This window comes from Pseudorasbora parva, chromosome 21 (assembly GCF_024679245.1).
Source record: "Pseudorasbora parva isolate DD20220531a chromosome 21, ASM2467924v1, whole genome shotgun sequence".
NCBI classification, from domain to species: domain Eukaryota; kingdom Metazoa; phylum Chordata; class Actinopteri; order Cypriniformes; family Gobionidae; genus Pseudorasbora; species Pseudorasbora parva.
The window spans coordinates 1,477,490-1,498,468 of NC_090192.1; the positions used below are offsets into that span (position 1 = coordinate 1,477,490).

The 20,979-nt window shown below is 41.5% G+C and overlaps 1 protein-coding gene across 10 annotated transcripts in view; it reads right to left on the reverse strand.

Moving 5' to 3' along the window:
- wu:fj29h11 (uncharacterized) overlaps positions 1-20,979 on the reverse strand; it is a 120,890-nt gene that overhangs the window by 55,732 nt on the left and 44,179 nt on the right. For all 10 annotated transcript variants that reach the window (XM_067430100.1, XM_067430101.1, XM_067430108.1 and 7 more), the window contains 8 exons: positions 19,742-19,911; positions 16,221-16,445; positions 15,291-15,397; positions 4,330-4,530; positions 3,401-3,521; positions 1,564-1,756; positions 938-1,085; positions 670-844 (listed from right to left, as the gene is read on the reverse strand). In XM_067430100.1, the coding sequence (XP_067286201.1) occupies positions 670-844; positions 938-1,085; positions 1,564-1,756; positions 3,401-3,521; positions 4,330-4,530; positions 15,291-15,397; positions 16,221-16,445; positions 19,742-19,911 (1,340 nt within the window). The remainder of the gene's footprint in view (positions 1-669; positions 845-937; positions 1,086-1,563; positions 1,757-3,400; positions 3,522-4,329; positions 4,531-15,290; positions 15,398-16,220; positions 16,446-19,741; positions 19,912-20,979) is intronic.

Below are 20,979 nucleotides of genomic sequence, written 5' to 3' on the forward strand. Positions count from 1 at the left end.
CAAAACAATGAATGATGTATGAATTGAGAAAACAATAGATGGATGGATGGATGGATGGATGGATAGATGGATGGATGGACAAAACAATAGATGGATGGATGGATAGATGGATAGATGGATAGATGGATGGATGGACAAAACAATAGATGGATGGATGGATGGGTAGATGGATGGATGGACAAAACAATAGATAGATGGATGGATGGATGGATGGATGGATGGATGGATGGATGGATGGATGGATGGATGGATGGATAGACAAAACAATAGATGGATGGATGGATGGACAAAACAATAGATGGATAGATAGATGGATGGATGGACAAAACAATAGATGGATGGATGGATGGATGGATGGACAAAACAATAGATGGATAGATAGATGGATGGATGGACAAAACAATAGATGGATAGATGGATGGATGGATGGATGGACAAAACAATGAATGATGTATGAATTGAGAAAACAATAGATGGATGGATGGATGGATGGATGGATGGATGGATGGAGAAACGACAGACAGCGGTTGTGATTTGTACGTGTATATATTTCAATCTATTGTAATGTTGAAATAGAAGAATCTCAAACGGTTTTAGACAGCAAGAAAAACTAGTGACCAAAAAAATGTTTTTCCAGCATCAGCAGCAGACGAGCAGAGCGGAGTTTACCGATGTAGCCGTAAGTGTGCTTCCCTTTGGTGCTCCTGCCGACGTCACACACGGCCCGGACGTTCCTCTCCTCAAACCCACACTCGTTATTCAGGATGCTGATGCAGTCTCTCTCCACCACAAAGCTCAGCGCAGGCTGCTCTCCGCCCTCAGGGTAACTGTTGTCATCCGCGTTCTGCACACACACACACACACACACACACACCCACACCTGAGTCAACAGCACTCAGGACAGCGAGAGCATGGGAGGGAGAGGGCGTGGTCGGACCTGAATGAGCTCCAGGACGAAGTGTGTGTCTTTGCTGTAGAGTTCTGTGGAGAGCCGCTCCAGACTGCGGCCCAGTCTCGCCTGCTGCTTCTTCATCAGGTTCTGGCCCTCCTCATTCAGCTCCACACCAATGCCAAACTCCGTTTTCCTGCAGGATCAGAAGCATCAGAATTAGATCCAATTAGGGCTGTCACAAGTACCGGTTCTTCGGTACTGAAATTTAAAATTTAAAAAAAAGTGAAATTTTAAAAAAAGGGGGTTGAGGGGTTGGGGTTTCTCCGGGAAAAATGTCGTTTGTGGGGTAAAATATGTGTTATTTTGGCAAGGTTTTTGCTAAAATTGTCATTCCTGGGTCTATATATCCCATCATTGAGGTCGCTTCAACCCGCGGACATGGAAAACAACCGGCGGGAAAACCGCAACACAGTGCAGTTGAGTTCTGTTGACATTTGACCACTAACGTTATGTGTCGCTCCGCTGCTCTGATTGGTTATCTGTCTGTCCAATCGAGGGCTTCCCTGGTTGGGTTGAAACACGCCCCATAATCACAGCCCAATGAGCATCAGACTCATATTCTGACTAGAGCTGAGGATGACCACGGCCGGCTAACTCAGAGCGAAACGAACCTGATGTCCTCAATGATGGCTCTGTGCTGATCCATATCCTCCGGCTGATTGGCTGTGCTCGAGACTTCCTCTTCTTCATCCTCCTCTTCTTCATCCTTCTCTTCCTCACTGCCGTCTGTCTCCTCATTATGCTCAGACAACAGCTCGAACATCTGCTCCTCCTCATCATCTTCATCATCTTCATCCTCACTGCCTGAATGAAGTCATTTCAGAACAAAACTCTGCTTTAAAAGGGGCCAGCCATTTAAACCATATTTTATTTACAAATTTCTAACACACTTTTATTGTTCTTAATATTTAATTTTAATCTATATTTGTACACATTTTAACACTTTTATTGTTCTTAATATTACATTTTTAATCATATATTTTTCCACATTTTTAACACTTTTATTGTTCTTAATTTTTAATTTTAAATAATATACTTTTACACATTTTTAACACTTTATTTTGTTCTTAATATTGAATTTCAAACCATATTTTATTTACACATCTTTAACATGTTTTTATTGTTCTTAATTTTTAATTTTAAATAATATATTTTTACACATTTTAACACTTTATTTTGTTCTTATTATTTAATTTTAAACCATATTTTTATTCACATTAACACTTTAATTGTTAATTTTAATATTTAAGGCATATTTTTATTTTATCAATATTTTTTATTGTTTCTTTTAATTAGTTTAAAGCCATATTTTATTTACAAATTTTTAACACTTTATTTTGTTCTTAATTTTTAATTTTAATCCACATTTTTATACATAATTAACATGTTTTTATTGTTCTTAATATTTAATTTCAAACCATATTTTATTTACACATCTTTAACATGTTTTTATTGTTCTTAATTTTTAATTTTAAATAATATATTTTTACACATTTTAACACTTTATTTTGTTCTTATTATTTAATTTTAAACCATATTTTTATTCACATTAACACTTTAATTGTTAATTTTAATATTTAAGGCATATTTTTATTTTATCAATATTTTTTATTGTTTCTTTTAATTAGTTTAAAGCCATATTTTATTTACAAATTTTTAACACTTTATTTTGTTCTTAATTTTTAATTTTAATCCACATTTTTATACATAATTAACATGTTTTTATTGTTCTTAATATTTAATTTTAAAATCACATTTTTCTACACATTTAACACGTGTATATTGTTCTTAATATTTAAATAAAAGTGTTATAAATGTGGAGAATGCTTTTTTTATTTATTAAATATTAAGAAAAATAAAAAGTGTTAGAAATATGTAGAAAAATATAATTTAAAATGATACAAAATCTAACACATTTTTATTGTTGTTTTATTTCATTTTAAACCATATTCATCTACACATATTTATGAACGCGCGCACACACACACACACACGCACGCACGCACGCACGCACGCACGCACATGTCGTGTTTCCATGTTTTATGGGGACTCTCCATAGGCGTAATGGATTTCATACTGTACAAACTGTACATCCTATCCACTTACACTGCCCCTGCCCCTAAACCTACCCATCACACACACACACACACACACACACACACACACACACACACACACACACAGCTCCTAAACCTACCCATCACAGGAAACATTCTGCATTTTTACTTTCTCAAAAAAACTCCTTCTGTGTGATTTATAAGATGCTTTCCTCATGGGGACCTAAAAATGTCCCCACAAGGACAAGGATTTCGGATATTGCCATCTTTGTGGGGACATTTTGTCCCCATAACGTAGGGATTACCAGGTCACACACACACACACACACACACACACACACACACACACTGCCCCTAAACCTACCCATCACACGCACGCACACACACCCACCCTGCTGACGGGCTCCTCTGGGGCTGTTGGAGGAAGAGCTGAGCGCCGCTTCCTCCTCGTTCTCCATCTCGTTCAGACTCAACACTGAAGACATGTCGCTCATGGAGTCTTCCAGCACAATCTGCACAGATCAGAGATTTGATCAATAAACCCCACATCTGAACACTTTCTCATCTTTATATTTGTGTTGCATTGCTTTTGTATTGTTTGCAGGTTATCGTGTATGACTTAAAATTATTTTTGTGATAAAAATTGCAATTGTGACTTAAAAATGCGATTCAAGTAAATCCCAGGTTTGCTGTGCTTGTGTGTAGTACTGCACAATTTGGCCAAATTCTAATTTATATATCAAAATGGCTATAAATAATCACAATTATAATACTACATTTATTTATTAATATTACTCAATAAAAGATAAAATTGCTACACTGCAAAAAATGTTTTCTTACTTAGTATTTTTGTCTTGTTTCTAGTCTAAATATCTAAAAATTCTTACATTAAGAAACATTTACTAGACAAGCAAAAGTAATTGTCTTGTTTTGGGGAAAAATAACTCAAAATGAAGAGAGTTTTTGCTTAAAATAAGATAAATAATCTGCCAATGGGGTGAGTAAAATAATCTTGTTTTCTGTTTGAATTAAGATTATTTTTCTCACCCCATTGGCAGATTATTTATCTTATTTTAAGAAAAAACTCTCTTCATTTAGAGTTATTTCCCCCAAAACAAGACAATAATTTTTACTTGTCTAGTAAATGTTTCTTAATGTAAGAATTTTTAGATATTTAGACTAGAAACAAGACAAAAATACTAAGCAAGAAGAGCATTTTTTGCAGGGTAGCTAGTGTTTGTTGAGCTTAATTCTGGTGGTGCCTACAGAATCCAGTGGGAAACGAGGTTCTGACTTGGGAAACTAGAAGTGAATTCAAACCTTCTTGGCTTGTGCGGGCGCTTCGGGACGAGCTGGCGAAGCTAGTTTGCTGTTGAAGTCTCCTCTCCACTCGGTTATACCCAGCAGGAGGCCCATCTGATGCAGTTTGTTCAGGTGGCGTGTGTTTGAGCGGGCAGCGTCCAGCAGGATTGCTTTAGATTTGGCCTGACCGAGCACTTTAGAGAGCGGCTCCAAAAACACCTGCACAGGTCAAATCATTACAAACACCAGATCATGAAAAAACTAAAACAGATGCACTATATTGCCAGAAGTATTGGGCCGCCCCTCCAGATCACTGAGTTGAGGTGTTCAATCGGTGTATAACTCCAGCTCTTGGCCTGCTGACGCTTCTACACACATTAGTGAAAGAATGGGTCGCTCTCAGGAGCTCAGTGAACTCAAGCGTGGGGCCGTGATAGGTTGCCACCTGTGCAATAAGGCCATTCCTGACATTTCCTCACTACTAAATATTCCACGCTCAACTGTTAGTGGGATTATAACAAAGTGGAAGCCATTGGGAACAACAGCAACTCAGACACGAAGTGTTAAATCCCGGAGCGGGGTCAGCGCATGCTGAGGGTCACAGTGCGCAGAAGTCTCCAACTTTCTGCAGAGTCAACAGCTCCAGACCTCCAGACTTCTGTGGCCTTCAGATGAGCTCAAGAACAGCGGAGAGAGCTTCATGGAATGGGTTTCCATGGCCGAGCAGCTCATCCAAGCCTTACATCACCAAGAGCAATGCAAAGCGTGGGATGCAGTGGAGTAAAGCAGCCGCCACTGGACTCTAGAGCAGTGAGACGTTGTCACGGTTCATGGATTCCCTGTCTCACTCTTGGGTGCGTGTTGAATGTAGGTGAGGGCGGAGCCTGGGATTGGCTCATCACGCACCTGTGGCTGATCACCTGCACCAGCTGCAACTCATCACCTTCACACTATTTAGTCTCTCTGTTTCTCTCTTGTCTTTGTCAGAGCGTTGTTGGATGTTTCCCCTTGTGTCTCCGTGTTGGTTGTCGTTTCCCCCTTCCGTGAAACGCTGGATCCCTTCCCGGATTACCTCTACCGATCTCCCGAATCATAGCTGCTCGCAGCCTGCCCGTGTCGCCAACAGAGCCTCTCTCACTGCTCCGTCTTACCCGGACTTCTTCAGTGTTCTGAGTTTTGACTTCTGTGACACTATCTGTCAAATTAAACTGAGTTACTTGCAATTGAATCCTGCCTCTGTGAATCCGTTACAGAACGCTCTGACCAACCATGGATTCAGCAAGTATCAACGCCCTACTGACCAGCAGCAACGAGAGACTGGACCAGCAGGAGGCGAACTTAACTGCCACAGAACAGGCAGTACACACCTTGGTGGCACGGGTGGCCGAGCTGACCCAACAGATGCAACAACTCGTCGGTCCCACTGTGCCCGACCCACCGCCGATTCCCCACACACCATCTACATCGCGGCAACCGGAACCACGTCTGCCTACCCCTGAGAGTTATGCCGGTGAGAGCAATTATTGCAGAGCCTTCCTTACCAAGTGTTCCTTGTTTTTCGCTCTTCAACCGCAGACTTTCAACACAGAAAGATCCAAGGTGGCATTCATCCTCACCCTGCTCTCCGGACGAGCCGCACTTTGGGGAACGGCGGTGTGGGAGAATCAACATCCTTGCTGCTCCTCGTTCCAGACGCTGGCGGCAGAGATGAGAAGGGTGTTTGACCGAGCGGTGACCGGAGGAGAAGCGGCACGTCAACTCGCAGAGCTCCGTCAAGGTAACCGCTCGGTCTCGGACTATTCCATCGAGTTCCGCACCCTGGCCGCCGAGTGCAAGTGGAACGAGGAGGCACAGTGGGACATGTTCCTGCATGGGCTGGCTGACCGCATCCAGAAGGAGATATTCACCATCGACCTTCCGGAGAGGATTGACGGTCTCATTGACCTTGCGTTGAGGGTGGACGCTCGTCTGAGTCGGCTGAGGTCCAGGATGGAGCCTCAGCCTGGGAGTGTCGAATGCCCTCAGGCCAGCGCTACGGATGCGGTCAGCTACACCTTCGACCCGGAGCCCATGCAGGTGGGTCGAGCTCGGCTCTCCCGGGAGGAGAAGGCAAGACGGAGATCCCGTGGTCTTTGCCTGTACTGCGGCGGGAACGGACACCTGCTAGACTCCTGCCCGGTAAAAGACCACGCCCGGCGGTAAGAGGAAGGCTACTGTCGGGCGGGATCTCCGTGGAAAAGACCTCATCCTCCACTCTCCTCCCGGTGAGATTGCTGTGGGCAGCTCAGGATTATTCCAGCCTCGCCCTCCTCGACTCGGGAGCGGAAGGTAACTTCATTGACTCTGCCCTCGCTCATAAACTCAACATACCCATCATTGCACTCAAAAACACCATTTCTGTCAACGCACTCAACGGACAAGTTCTCCCTGACATTTCATTCACCACTGAACCACTTACACTGATCACTTCCAGCAACCACACTGAACGCATTTCATTTTTCATCCTGGACTCCCCTTTGGCTCCCGTTGTCCTCGGTCACCCTTGGCTGGAGTTACACAATCCAAGGGTTGACTGGGGACAAAACTCTGTGTCTGCGTGGAGTGATAAATGTTATGAGTCTTGTTTGGTGTCTGCTTGTTCGTCTGTGTCTCGTTCTGTTTTTCAGAGTGAGACGGTGAATCTGTCTAACGTGCCTCCGGAGTACCTCGACCTGAAGGAAGTGTTCAGTAAGTCCCGAGCTGCTTCTCTTCCTCCGCATCGTCCCTATGACTGTGCTATAGATTTACTCCCAGGTAAGTCTCCGCCTAAGGGCAAACTATACTCTCTTTCTATTCCAGAGAGGGAGGCCATGGAGAAATATATTTCTGATTCTCTAGCCTCCAAATTCATCCGCCCTTCCTCTTCTCCAGCGGGGGCGGGGTTCTTCTTCGTGAGGAAGAAGGATGGTTCTCTGCGACCTTGCATTGATTACCGAGGGCTGAATAACATCACGGTAAAGAATACCTATCCTTTGCCGTTGATGTCTTCAGCTTTCGAGAGGTTACAGGGAGCATCCGTCTTCACGAAGTTGGACTTACGTAACGCTTATCATTTGGTTCGCATCAGGGAGGGGGATGAATGGAAAACCGCGTTTAACACCCCCAGGGGGCATTTTGAATATTTGGTCATGCCTTTCGGCCTTTCCAACTCCCCAGCGGTTTTCCAGGCACTCGTCAATGATGTGTTGAGAGACATGGTCGACCAATTCATATATGTCTACCTGGATGACATTTTGATTTTTTCTTCGTCTCTCCAGGAACATGTTCGACACGTCAGACGAGTGCTTCAGAGGTTGCTAGAGAATGGGCTTTTTGTCAAGGCGGAGAAATGCGCTTTTCATGCACAGTCTGTTCCTTTTTTAGGGTACATCGTGTCATCGGAGGGAATGCGCATGGATCCCGACAAGGTTAAGGCTGTGATGGATTGGCCAAGTCCAGATTCCCGTAAGGCCCTACAGAGGTTTCTGGGGTTCGCCAATTTCTATCGGCGTTTTATTCGCAATTTCAGCCAACTAGCCGCACCTCTGACTGCCTTGACCTCTCCCCGAACGACGTTCAGGTGGTCCGATACAGCCGAGGCTGTATTCGCCAAACTCAAAAGCCGCTTTGTTTCGGCTCCCATCTTAGTCGCCCCTGATTCCACACGTCAGTTCGTGGTAGAGGTCGACGCGTCAGAGGTGGGGGTAGGAGCGGTTCTTTCACAGCGCTCTCCCTCAGATGACAAGATGCACCCGTGCGCGTTTTTCTCCCATCGTCTTTCTCCTGCCGAACGCAATTATGACATTGGTAACAGAGAGTTGTTGGCCGTCAAGTTAGCGTTGGAGGAGTGGCGTCATTGGCTTGAAGGGTCGGGGGTACCTTTTATTGTATGGACGGATCATAAGAACCTTGAATATATTAGATCTGCTAAAAGACTCAACTCCAGGCAGGCTCGGTGGGCACTTTTTTTCGGACGTTTTGACTTTGTTCTCTCGTACCGCCCCGGGTCTAAAAACATCAAACCCGACTCTTTATCTCGTATTTTTGATGCTTCCGAACGCCCGGTTACTCCCGAGTGTATTTTGCCAGAGAAGATAGTTATCTCTACACTCACATGGGAGATCGAATCGAAGGTCAAAGTGGCCTTAGAAGGGGTAACGCCCCCGCCCGGCGGCCCACCGAGTTGTTTGTTCGTTCCGGAGGGGTTAAGATCCGAGGTCCTCAAATGGGGTCACTGCTCCAACATTGCTTGTCATCCAGGGGTAAACCGCACTTGCAGTTTAATAAAGCAACGATTTTGGTGGCCACTTATGGCTCGCGACATTCGCAGTTTTGTTTTGGCTTGCTCGGTCTGTGCGGTTGGTAAGACATCTAACCAACCTCCCCATGGGTTACTTCAGCCGTTGTCTGTTCCTTCGAGACCCTGGTCCCACATCGCTCTAGATTTTGTTACCGCCCTCCCGCCCTCCCAGGGCAAGACGGTCGTTTTGACCGTCGTGGACCGATTCTCGAAGGCAGCACATTTCATTCCCTTGCCCAAATTACCCTCAGCCAAGGAGACAGCGGTATCTGTAGTAGACCACGTCTTTCGGTTACATGGCCTCCCGATGGACGTGGTCTCCGACAGAGGTTCCCAATTTGTGTCCAAATTTTGGCAGGAGTTTTGTAAATTACTAGGAGCCACGGTTAGTCTGTCTTCGGGTTATCACCCCCAAAGCAACGGTCAGACCGAGAGAGCCAATCAGGATCTGGAAAGAGTGTTGCGATGTTTGGTATCCAAGAATCCTTCATCCTGGAGCCAGCAACTCTCTATGGTTGAGTACGCTCATAACTCGTTACCAGTGTCATCTACGGGCCTTTCGCCATTTGAGTGTAGTGTAGGTTACCAGCCACCTATTTTTCCTAGTCTGGATTCCGAGGTCGCGGTCCCCTCTGTTCACGCCTTTATCCAGAGGTGTCATCGCACATGGACCAGAGCCCGTGAGACTCTGCTCCAGGTGGGAGCGCGCACCAAGGCTAAAGCCGATCGCCACCGGTCTAAGCCTCCCGTTTACGTCGTCGGTCAAAAAGTGTGGCTTTCTACCAAGAACATTCCTCTCCACTCCGTATCTAATAAACTTGCTCCCAAATTTATCGGCCCGTTCACTGTCACCAAGATCATTAGTCCGGTGACAGTACGCCTCAAACTCCCTCCGGCGTACAGGAGGATTCATCCCGCCTTCCATGTATCCAAAATCAAACCTGTTTTTCACTCCCACCTTAATCCGCCAGTCCCGGTTCCCCCACCGCCGCGACTCGTAGATGGGGAACCAACTTATTCGGTTAATCGCATTCTGGATTCTAGACGGAGGGGACGCGGTTTCCAGTACTTGGTGGACTGGGAAGGTTACGGTCCGGAGGAGAGAAGTTGGGTTCCTGCTAGGGACATTCTGGATCACTCCCTTATTGATGATTACAATCAACAGGTAAGGTCGGCTGGGAGCGTCAGGGGACGCTCCTAGGGGGAGGGGTACTGTCACGGTTCATGGATTCCCTGTCTCACTCTTGGGTGCGTGTTGAATGTAGGTGAGGGCGGAGCCTGGGATTGGCTCATCACGCACCTGTGGCTGATCACCTGCACCAGCTGCAACTCATCACCTTCACACTATTTAGTCTCTCTGTTTCTCTCTTGTCCTTGTCAGAGCGTTGTTGGATGTTTCCCCTTGTGTCTCCGTGTTGGTTGTCGTTTCCCCCTTCCGTGAAACGCTGGATCCCTTCCCGGATTACCTCTACCGATCTCCCGAGTCATAGCTGCTCGCAGCCTGCCCGTGTCGCCAACAGAGCCTCTCTCACTGCTCCGTCTTACCCGGACTTCTTCAGTGTTCTGAGTTTTGACTTCTGTGACACTATCTGTCAAATTAAACTGAGTTACTTGCAATTGAATCCTGCCTCTGTGAATCCGTTACAGACGTGTTCTCTGAGCGACCAATCACGCTTCAGTCTGACGATCCCATGGACGAGTCTGGGTTTGGCCGGCGCCAGGAGAACGGGACTCGCCTGACTGCATTGTGCCAAGTGTAAAGTTTGGTGGAGGGGGGATTATGGGGTGGGATTGGGGTTGGGCTTAGCCCCTTAGTTCCAGTGAAAGGAACTCTTAATGCTTCACCAAGACATTTTAGGACAATTTCATGCTCCCATCTTTGTGGGATCAGTTTGTGGACGGCCCCTATCTGTCCCAGCATGACTGCGCTCCAGTGCACAAAGCGTCGCTCCATAAAGACATGGATGAGGAGTTTGGTGTGGAGGAACTGGACTGGCCTGCACAGAGTCCTGAGCTCAACCCGATAGAACAGCTTTGGGATGAATTAGAGCGGAGACTGAGAGCCAGGCCTTCTCGTCCAACATCAGTGCCTGACCTCACAAATGAGCTTCTAGAAGAATGGGCAAAAATCCCCATAAACACACTCCTAAACCTTGAGGAAAGCCTTCCCAGAAGAGCTGGAGCTGTTAGAGAGGGTGGGCCGACTTCATATTAAACCCCACGGATTAAAATTAGGATGTCATGTGCATGTAAAGGCAGGCGTCCCAAAACATTTGGCAATATAGTGTATAGGAAATTTGTATTTGTAGCCAAGCAGCATAGCCTAACGTGACTCGTCCAATCAGAAACGAACTGCCAAATGCCAGCCTACAGCAGATCATAAACCCGATATCCAGCAGGGAGAATGCAATCTGACACTCTGGTATCTTTAGCAGCCGCACCAGAGGCTTTCGAGACTAATGATGTGACAGAAGACCGAACCTCGAACCCCCGAAGAATGACACTCGGCAACGGTTGTCATGACAACAACCTGGATACAGGACTTCCTGCCGCCTCGAGAGCCTCTGGTACCCGCCCACCTCCGGCTGAGACGTCTCGTCTAACGTCAGGCTAATGATGGCAAAATAACCTTCGCCTATTAATATTTGACTGCTCTCACTCCTAAGTGTGACAAGACAAAAATACCAAGTAAAAAAATCATTTTTTACTTGGTATTTTTGTCTTGTTTCTAGTCTAAACATCAAAAAATTCTTAAAACAAGAAGTATTTACTAGACAAGTACAAATTATTGTCTTGTTTTGAGAAAAAATAACTCAAAATGAAGAGAGTTTCTGCTTAAAATAAGATCAATAATCTGCCAATGGGGTGAGAAAAATAATCTTAATTCAAACAGAAAACAAGATTATTTTTCTCCCCCCATTGGCAGATTATTTATCTTATTTTAAGCAAAAACTCTCTTCATTTTGAGTTATTTTCCCCAAAACAAGACAATAAATTTTACTTGTCTAGTAAATGTTTCTTAATGGAAGAATGTTTAGATATTTTGACTAGAAACAAGACAAAAATACTAAGTGAGAGAAGCATTTTTTTGCAGTGCACCCAGTGTTTCTATCTTGTTTTACAACAGAAACATCTTAATATTCTTAAATCAAGATACATTTACTGGAGAAGAGAAATGACTGAAGATATTAAGGCTTGTTTTCTGAAAAACTAAAAGTTAAAGCTTTACTTTAAGCCTTTATATATAATGCATTTCTAATAGTATTTTAATGCATTAATTATGCCTTATAATGCACTGTATGATCTCATGAATAATTGTAAACACAGTTTAGATACATATTCATTCTTACACCTATAGAAACTATAATGCATATTTAAACGTGACAAACATCCAATTTCAGATGCAACAAGCAATCTGCAAATATTATAATGCATTTTAACTTTGGTTACAATTACTCATGAAAGGACATAATGCATTATAACTAGGGCTGCATGATTCTTCTGTGATATGAAAACTATTTCACCAGATGACTAGAATAGCTCTTTTTGGAAAGGATTAATCATTCTGGAATGATTGAGGTGATTTTTGTAGGGCATGTGCATAGAAAACAGCAAACCCAAGCGCAGATAAACACAACAGAACAAAGACACAAACGAAATAAACTGCATTATGTGTTTCAGATAGGTACAGAAACTGTCTTCATTGTATAAATTAAATAGAATTCATGTTTTTTGAAGTTACAAAATTGATTTTTTCTTCTGTTGTTTGATGGGTATTAATGAAACACACGGCAGCAGATTTATTAGGCTGCTGTCCCTTTAAGAGCAAACGCACGGATCCAACACACTGATACACATTCAATTCTTTATAAGCAACTGGATATTTCCTAAACATAATTTTGCATGTATGAGTCCGTTCAAGCACAAAAGGATGTGAAAGAGAACTGAATTTGGTGTTTGCGTGCTGCTGTCTGTGCCTGAATGTTTAAACAAACACGTACTTTTTATTTTATTAAAAAAATTTCGTTGCCTCTTCTTGACGGATCGCTTCCTGTTCTCCTGAGTTGTAAGTCGCTTTGGATAAAAGCGTCTGCTAAATGCATAAATGTAAATGTAAATGTAACGTACAAATGATAAAAAATGTGATGGTTAAACTTAGCAATTAATCCACAAATCAAAATCGTTCTGAACTGTGGGGCTTGATCCGAACGGATCACAGATAAAATACTTTGATGTTCAATTCTCGCTATGAACTAGTGTCTTATGATCATGCATATTACTAGGATATTGTCTGTTTATTAGCACTTATAAAGCTCATATTAATGCCTTATTCTGCATGAGCTTATTCTACATCCCTTAATCCGACCCAATACCTAAACTTAAACGCTACAAAAACTACCGTACTAACTATTAATAAGCAGTAAATTAGGAGATTATTGAGGCAGAAGTGAATGTGTTCCCCATACTGAAGTTTTACCAACTATGATTCAAGTAAAGTGTTACCCAAATATCTTCCAACAGGGGGAAAAATAAATAAACTTATTTTAAAGCATAAATTGCGTCACTTAATTTATATTTTTTTCAGAAAACAAAACGTAATATTTTATCAAACTTTAGAGAGTTTGTGCTTAAAACAAGAAAAAGTATCTTCCAATGTGGTCAGAAAAATAATCATAAAGGCAAAATGAGTTTTATTGTTCTTACATTTTGTCATTTGTTATAAACTTTACATTTTGATACCTTTTTAAGAAAACACAATGTTGCATCAAATATAATTTTACTTCTTGAGTAATATCTCTAATAATTCTTAAATCAAGATACATTTACTTAAAGTAGATCATCAAAATTACATCTCGTTTATGCTTAAAACAAACACAAATATCTGGGGTCAGAATAGCAAACAATCTAAAGGGGAAATATGATCATTTCTCTGACCCCATTGACAGATATTGTTTTAAATCTAGTTTAAAAACATATTCTCATAGTTTGCCTTTTGACACTATTTGAGTACTGCTCTCTTATTGTTTACTTCTGTTTTGGCTCTTTTCCCCTATTACTGATTGTTTTGTTTTCTCGGTATTTTAGTCTATAATGTGTGTACAGCACTTTGATAAGCTCTAGTTGTTTTTAAAAAGTGCTTTATAAATACATTTAGATTTGATTTTGATTTGTTTTACTCACAAACTTGCTTCTTTTTCGATAATGTTTATCAGAAAACAACACTTAATAACTTACAAAACTTTAATTCTCAAGTTAAAGGGGGGGTGAAACACTCAGTTTCAGTCAATCTCATGTCAATCTTGAGTACCTATAGAGTAGTATTGCATCCTTCATATCTCCGAAAAGTCTTTAGTTTTATTATATTTATAAAAGAAATATGGGCTGTACCGAGTCTTTCCGGAAAAAAACGAGCGGATGGAGGCGTATCGAGTGGGCGGAGCTAAAGAATGACGAGGCGTATCGTGTGGGCGGAGCTAAAGAATGACGAGGCGTATCGTGTGGGCGGAGCTAAAGAATGACAAGCGCAAAGCGGTGACGTCCTCAAGCGTGGAGAAACTCATGGCTATCGATCTCAGCTAATAGATATGATCCAGAATCAGATCTGAGGCAGAAATAAACTGAACAGGAGAAGCAGCAGCAGCAGGACGTCCGTCTCTGTGGTATGGACTGTATTTAGTGGCCTGTCAACATTTGTGTGTGTTTACTCGCAGTTTATGAGGACATGATTCGGTTTATGGACTATTGTATGCGACTAAACCTTAGCAGTAGCAAGCAGAACGGTTTTGCACGTCAGACTAGTGTAACGTTATACAGAGAACAGCAATGGAGTCCGTTAGCGCATTTGAATGACGAAGCACGCGATCGTGTCGTTTACTGATGTTTACTCACGCGACGATAGCCGACAGCACAGACATCTGAAGCAGTTTAACTCACCGGCTGCTTCCAAAGCAGGACCGAACCTTTATCGCTGGGACCGCTCCGTCAAAAACACACTTCTTTGGTATGATTTGGTGAAGTCCTGACAGCAGTGACCGTGGAGATCCACTTTGAGACGCGACTGAAGCGATGTTGTCAAGCTTCCCGTCATTTCTGCGTTCAAATCGGTTCAAATGCAGCGCTGCCTTCCCAGAATGCTGTGCTGAAGCGTTGAAGTCGCTGGACGTCACCCATAGGAATAAAGTGGAGCGCGGCGCGGACTATAACGACAGAAGTGTTCACGGACGACTGGATCTGCAGCTGAGAGTGTGTATGGGCGTGCGTTTCCTCTCTCGCTCTAGTCACGCGCGCGCACCCTACCGGGAGAAGAGCCCGTACGGCCCATACAAGGACCTTCCGCTCTATTAACGTCAAGCCGACCCATACTCGAAAAAAACTCTCCGAAACTTGTGAGAAACCGGAAGGAGTATTTTTGACACAGAAATACTCCATCAAACGGCCAACATTAGTGTTTGAAACTTTGTCTATGTTTAGGATGGGAATCCAAGTCTTTAACAGAGGAAAGCTCAGTATGCATGAAACAGCATTACCCCCCCCCCCCCCAATCATGGGGTCATTTTCATTTTTTGGTGAACTAATCCTTTATATTGTATCTGTTTAGATACAAGACACAGATGCACAGTGAATGTTGGTTACCTGGAGACAGATTAGTTTTGTTCTGTACCTGCTGCAGAAGCTCCTTGCAGATCCTGCTGGGCATCAGCGCGATGCATTCGAGCATAAACTCAGCCACGGCGCCGTACGAGTATCCATCTTCCCCGAGCGATATTTCTGTTTCCAACCGAGAATGCAAACATGATACCAAAGTTAATACAATGTGTGACACGATAAACAAACCAGTTTGGTACATAGCATGATGGACAGCACTGCAAAAAATGCTTTTCTTAGTATTTTTGTCTCGTTTCTAGTCTAAATATCTAATGATTCTTAAATCAAGATGCATTTACTAGATCAGTAAAATTACATATTTTGGACCCACTTTATATTAGGTAGCCTTTACTACTATGTACTAACATTTTAAATAATCATTTGATACAATGCACTTCTTGTGTACAACATATTTTTATATTGTACTTACATTTTAAAAAATACCTGCATGTAATTACGTCTGTAATTAATTTCTGTAGTTATATTTGTAATTACACAGTTGGCACTTCCCTTACACCGAACCCTGCCCTTAAACTGACCCACACCTGACCCTAACTCTACCTGCATCCCACCTCAATATCAGCAAAAGTGTTTTGCAATAGAATCTGAACACAGTAAGTACATTGTACTTATTTTTTGCTGTATGTACATAGTCCTTAAAGGGGTAGTTCACCCAAAAATAAAAATTCTGTCATCATTTACTCTCCCTCAAGATGTCCCAAACCTGCATGAATTTCTTTCTTCAGCTGAACAAAAAGGAAGATATTGGGAAAAATGTTTGTATACAAGCAGATTTTGAGCCCCATTGACTACCATAGTAGGGGAAAAATACTATGGTAGCCAATGGGGCTCAAAATCTGCTTGTATACAAACATTCTTCCAAATATCTTCCTTTCTGTTCAGCTGAAGAAAGAAATTCAAACCGAGTGAGAAAAGCTGCTCCTACCTTCCTGTGCAACGGCTACATTCAGCGCAGTCTCCATGTGATTGGCCAGGAGGGCTGTGGGCGTGTTCGCTATCCCATCAGACACCACAATGGAGACCAAATGTCCGGCGGTTCTGACCGGGTCCAGATCTTGGGCCGCCTCTGAGAAGTGTTTGTCTCCCGTATCTGCAGTCACTCTCAGCAAAAGGCCGGGAGAAACCTCCAGAGCCAACAGCTCCGTCTTACCTGGAAAATGTACTTTAGTAAGAACCAAAGGCAAAGGTTTCCCCGCTGACCGCGTGTCCTAACTACACGCGATAAAAGGCATCTTTTCCATGTTAATTAGAGTTTTTGTCCAAACCAGCAACAACGACGCGATTAATCTATTCAAGAAAATCTACACTGTGTAACTTTTTTAGTTTATTATTAGCTAAAAACACTTAGTTCTTTCAAAAATATATGTGCTCTTTAATGTATATGTACTTCTTTCTAAAGAAGTATAGGGTGAAATGGGTGAAAATATCACACAGTGGAGCTTTAAGAAACGCTTTCGATGTTTGTGCGACATTGCGGCTGGAACAACAACACAAAACATGGCAATGTTAATCTCAGGTAGTGTTTATGTGCTTTATTTAATGTTAAAAGTGTGTAATGTTACTTTGGGTATCATTTAGCGCTCCCAGCTTTGTCATACTAAAGGATAATTCACCTCAGATCTTGAAATTAAACCAATTGAAACGAAAGCGATCAAACTGTAAACAAACAAGTGTGTTCTACGACAACGATTGTTTTAGTAACTCAGTGTCTATTTAGTAGTTTAAATGGTGTAATATTTGTGAATTTGATTATGCTCTTATTCATTTCCTTGCGAGTGCTTTTCGCTGGAATCTTATCGCGTCTCGTGAGGTTAGGACACGGTGTCACAGTAGGGCTGCGTGATATACTGACTTCTGGGATTTTGACGATAACAATGATTAGACGACAAGTGTGTTTTTGCGCTGGTTTAGGCCTGTCATAGACAAGATTTTCAAAATATTCATATTCTGTGCATTGCTTAGTTAAAGTGATAGTTGAGCCATAAATGAGCCTGTGATGTTTATCTGCAGGCCGTCCGAGATGTCGGTGTGTTTGTTTCTTCAGGAGAACACAAATAAAGATTTTTGACTCAACCGTTGCTCGTATAATGCGTGTCAATGGGGTGTATTTCTATGAGAGTAAAACACACACAGACATACGAATCCTTATTAAACCCTGAGGCTCGGGGAGACACACTGATGTCTTAAGACACGAAACGATCGCTTTCTGCCAGAAACACAACAGTATTTGTGTTATTTTACCTCATATCAGACGAATCTCATCTAGTGCAGTGCCATTACTTCCGGTGAGTGAGGTCAAAATACCGCCACGATCAAATTATATTTACATAGATTCCTCATTCGACCGATCTGCACAGGCACTAATGATACATCTATGTAAATATATATATATATGATCGCGCCGGGATTTTGACCTCGCGTCAGCAGATAAACATCACAGTCTCATTTCTGGGTGAACTATCAATCAATCAATCAATCAACTTTATTTATATAGCGCTTTTACAATCACGATTGTGTCAAAGCAGCTTCACAGTGTCAAACAGGATAATATTGCGACAAAACTAGATTTGGCTGTACAGTCGCACTGGAGAAAACAGCGATGCCACCAGCCCATTCCAATCCATCATACAGCGACAATGTTGGCAGATCAGTACTATAGTTTATAGAATTAAATAAGACCTAATTCATATATTTTATTTGTATAATAAGTTGAATAACTTTAATCATATTTTTAGTGTCCCCAACTGAGCAAGCCAAAGGCGAACTATCCCTTTAACCTAACATTTAAGTGATATTCGATTTCCATCTTTACCTTTATAAGGGCAATTTTTACTAACATTATCAGATGTGTGTATCACCTTTATTGTCAAATTCTTACATTTAATTGCATTCATTTAAAATATTAAGCTATTATAGGGCGCTACCATTCAAATTAAACCTGTATCAACTAGTGTTAATTTCGTCAGCTATTTTTTTTTTTTATTTTGTCTCAGTCTAAGTCCTGTCTCAAATGTGCTTTTTAGTTTTTATCCTATTTAGTCAACCAACCTGTTTTTGTTTAGTCAAGTTGCAAAATGACGGCGTTTACATTAACTGATGTTATGCGACTAAACCGTCTTTTTTCCTCTCCTGAAGTCAATCCAAGAAGTATGCCATGTATTTTGGTAAATTTATGTATATCCTAGCACCGCACTATCCATTATTATTAATGGAAGGAGACACAGGCGTGTTAAAAAGTCGCAAAAAGTCAACTAAATGTCTGAGCATTTTAGTCTAGGTTCATCAATGAGTCACATTTTCGTCATGAATATGATAATCCAGATAATTTTGCTCATCGATTGAGTGTCATTTGAGAAATATATTTATTGTTGCACTTTCACATTTAAGCACAGATCAAGAGAATGTCGACCCATGCACATGGTTTGTTTTACCTCATCTAGTTTATTGATAGGCTATTTATCACTAGGGATGGGTATCGAGAACCGGTGATTTGTTAAGAAACACACATTTCGATTCTGCTTATCGGTTCCTGTGTGCACATTTTAAAATGATTTAAATCATTCAAGCTCAAAAGACTTGCCCGCTGTTTTCTGTGCTGCACACACACACACACACACACACACACACACACACACACACACACACACACACACACACACACGCGCGCGCGCTCTTCCTCGCCTTTTTGCACAGCACACGAACGGACACGTACACACAAAAATACGTCAAAATATTTTTGTAAACGCATTCTGATGGACACTTTCCTTTATGACAGCGGATATTGATCACAATACTCTGACATTTTTAGCCATAAAGATTAGATGACATAATTATTAACTATAAACTGTCTACTTTTATTAGTGTACACTCACAATAACAACCAAGGCCATTGATTCAGAGAACAGATTATTTTGCACTCACTCTAAACGCTGTCTTCATTTCAAAAATGTGTTTTGTTTATTAAACGCAAAGTTTTTAATTTTAAAAGCATTTCTAAATTCAGTTCAAATTTCTTACAAACGAAATTCAAAGCCAAAATAATGAAATGGTAAAAAAAAAACTATGAGTTACCACCATGCAAACATTTTGCTCTTTTAATTTTAATTAATGCTTGAATAACACGCCTGTGTCTTCTTCAACTAATAATAATGGATAGTGCGGTGCTGGGTTATATATATATATATAAACTTACTAAAATGCAAGGCATACTTCTTGGATTGACTTCAGGAGAGGAAAAAAGACGTTTAGTCGCATAACATCAGTTAATGTAAACGCCGTCATTTCACAATAGTTCTTAGAAATAGTAGCCTAAATATCGCAGAGGTTTTGCGCAAATCCGTAATAGAAACGTGGCTAGTGAGAGAGCAGTCCAAACTAACTCAAGTGGATTCAGGCTGATGACTTTATACAGCACCACAGTCAGAATGTTATCTCGAGCCGACCCACCGCAGTACTTGTCGATGAAGTCTTTGAGAGGGCCGTGGTTGGGCTGAAACACCAGCTCCCACTGACTCCATTCCTGCAGATCCTGGAGCAGAGGAGCTGACAGCAGACTCGCACACGCTTGATCACGGCTCACCTCGCCCAGCAAACCCACCGTATCTGCCACACACTCCCTGGGGACACACACACACACACACAATCATGCCTCACACTGTAAAAAATGCTTTTCTTACTAGTCAAATTATCTAAAAATTCTTACATTAAGAAACATTTACTAGTCCAGGGTATATACAGCAATCCTTAAGTTAAATTTACTACTTTTTAATACCTTTTTTACTACCTTCAGAATATTTTTTCAGCGACCTTTCTATTATTTACACAGATTTTGACATATATAACATACAAAAAAGAATAGATTTAGAATCGACACCAGGAGGAACTCTGTTATAGGTTATCATTCAGACAGTAAAATAGATCTCAACATTCACAAAGGTTGGTGAAGGAGAAGCATTACTGCACACACATCTGATTTACATTAATAATTGGCAATTCAGCAATTCAATTATTTAGTGTTTTTTTCAACAACAAAACCTAAGCCAAATATTACATTTCTATAACTGTGATAAGTTGTTGAATTTAACAAAATACTAAAAAATAGTGCTGTCAATCGATTCAAAACTTTAACTAGATTAATCACACATTTTTTTCTGTGATTAATCGCAATAAAAAAGAAATGTTTTTGTACATTTTTATTATATTTTTAATATAATAATTTCACAGTTAATCAAATTAATGTAGAAACAACATAAAGACAGTATATTTTAAATACTTGTTTAAATGGCATCTTTTTATGAATAAAAGCCAGTATTACTGATATTAATACAGCTACTGATTTTACATTTATTATTAGGCTTCAAAAATATAACAGTTTTTAATTTAAGTAAACTTAAAACAATGCTAACATAAACCCATAATAAATGTCATGTTTACTCCTGCCCTTCCTGTCTTAACAGTTATCAAAGTTATATGCGGTCTGCACTGTATAAACTATAAATTAAATAATTAATCCTTATTAAAGCTACAAAAGTTATTTAGTCAAGAGCAGCGAGTCATTTTCTCTGTTTGTTCTTTAACTTTACTGACAGGAAGCTTTATTGGCTGCTGTCCCTTTAAGAGCAGACAGACACGCGGATCTCACCGTCTATGGATCGCGCCTCATTCTCTCACAACTCTTTTTGTTC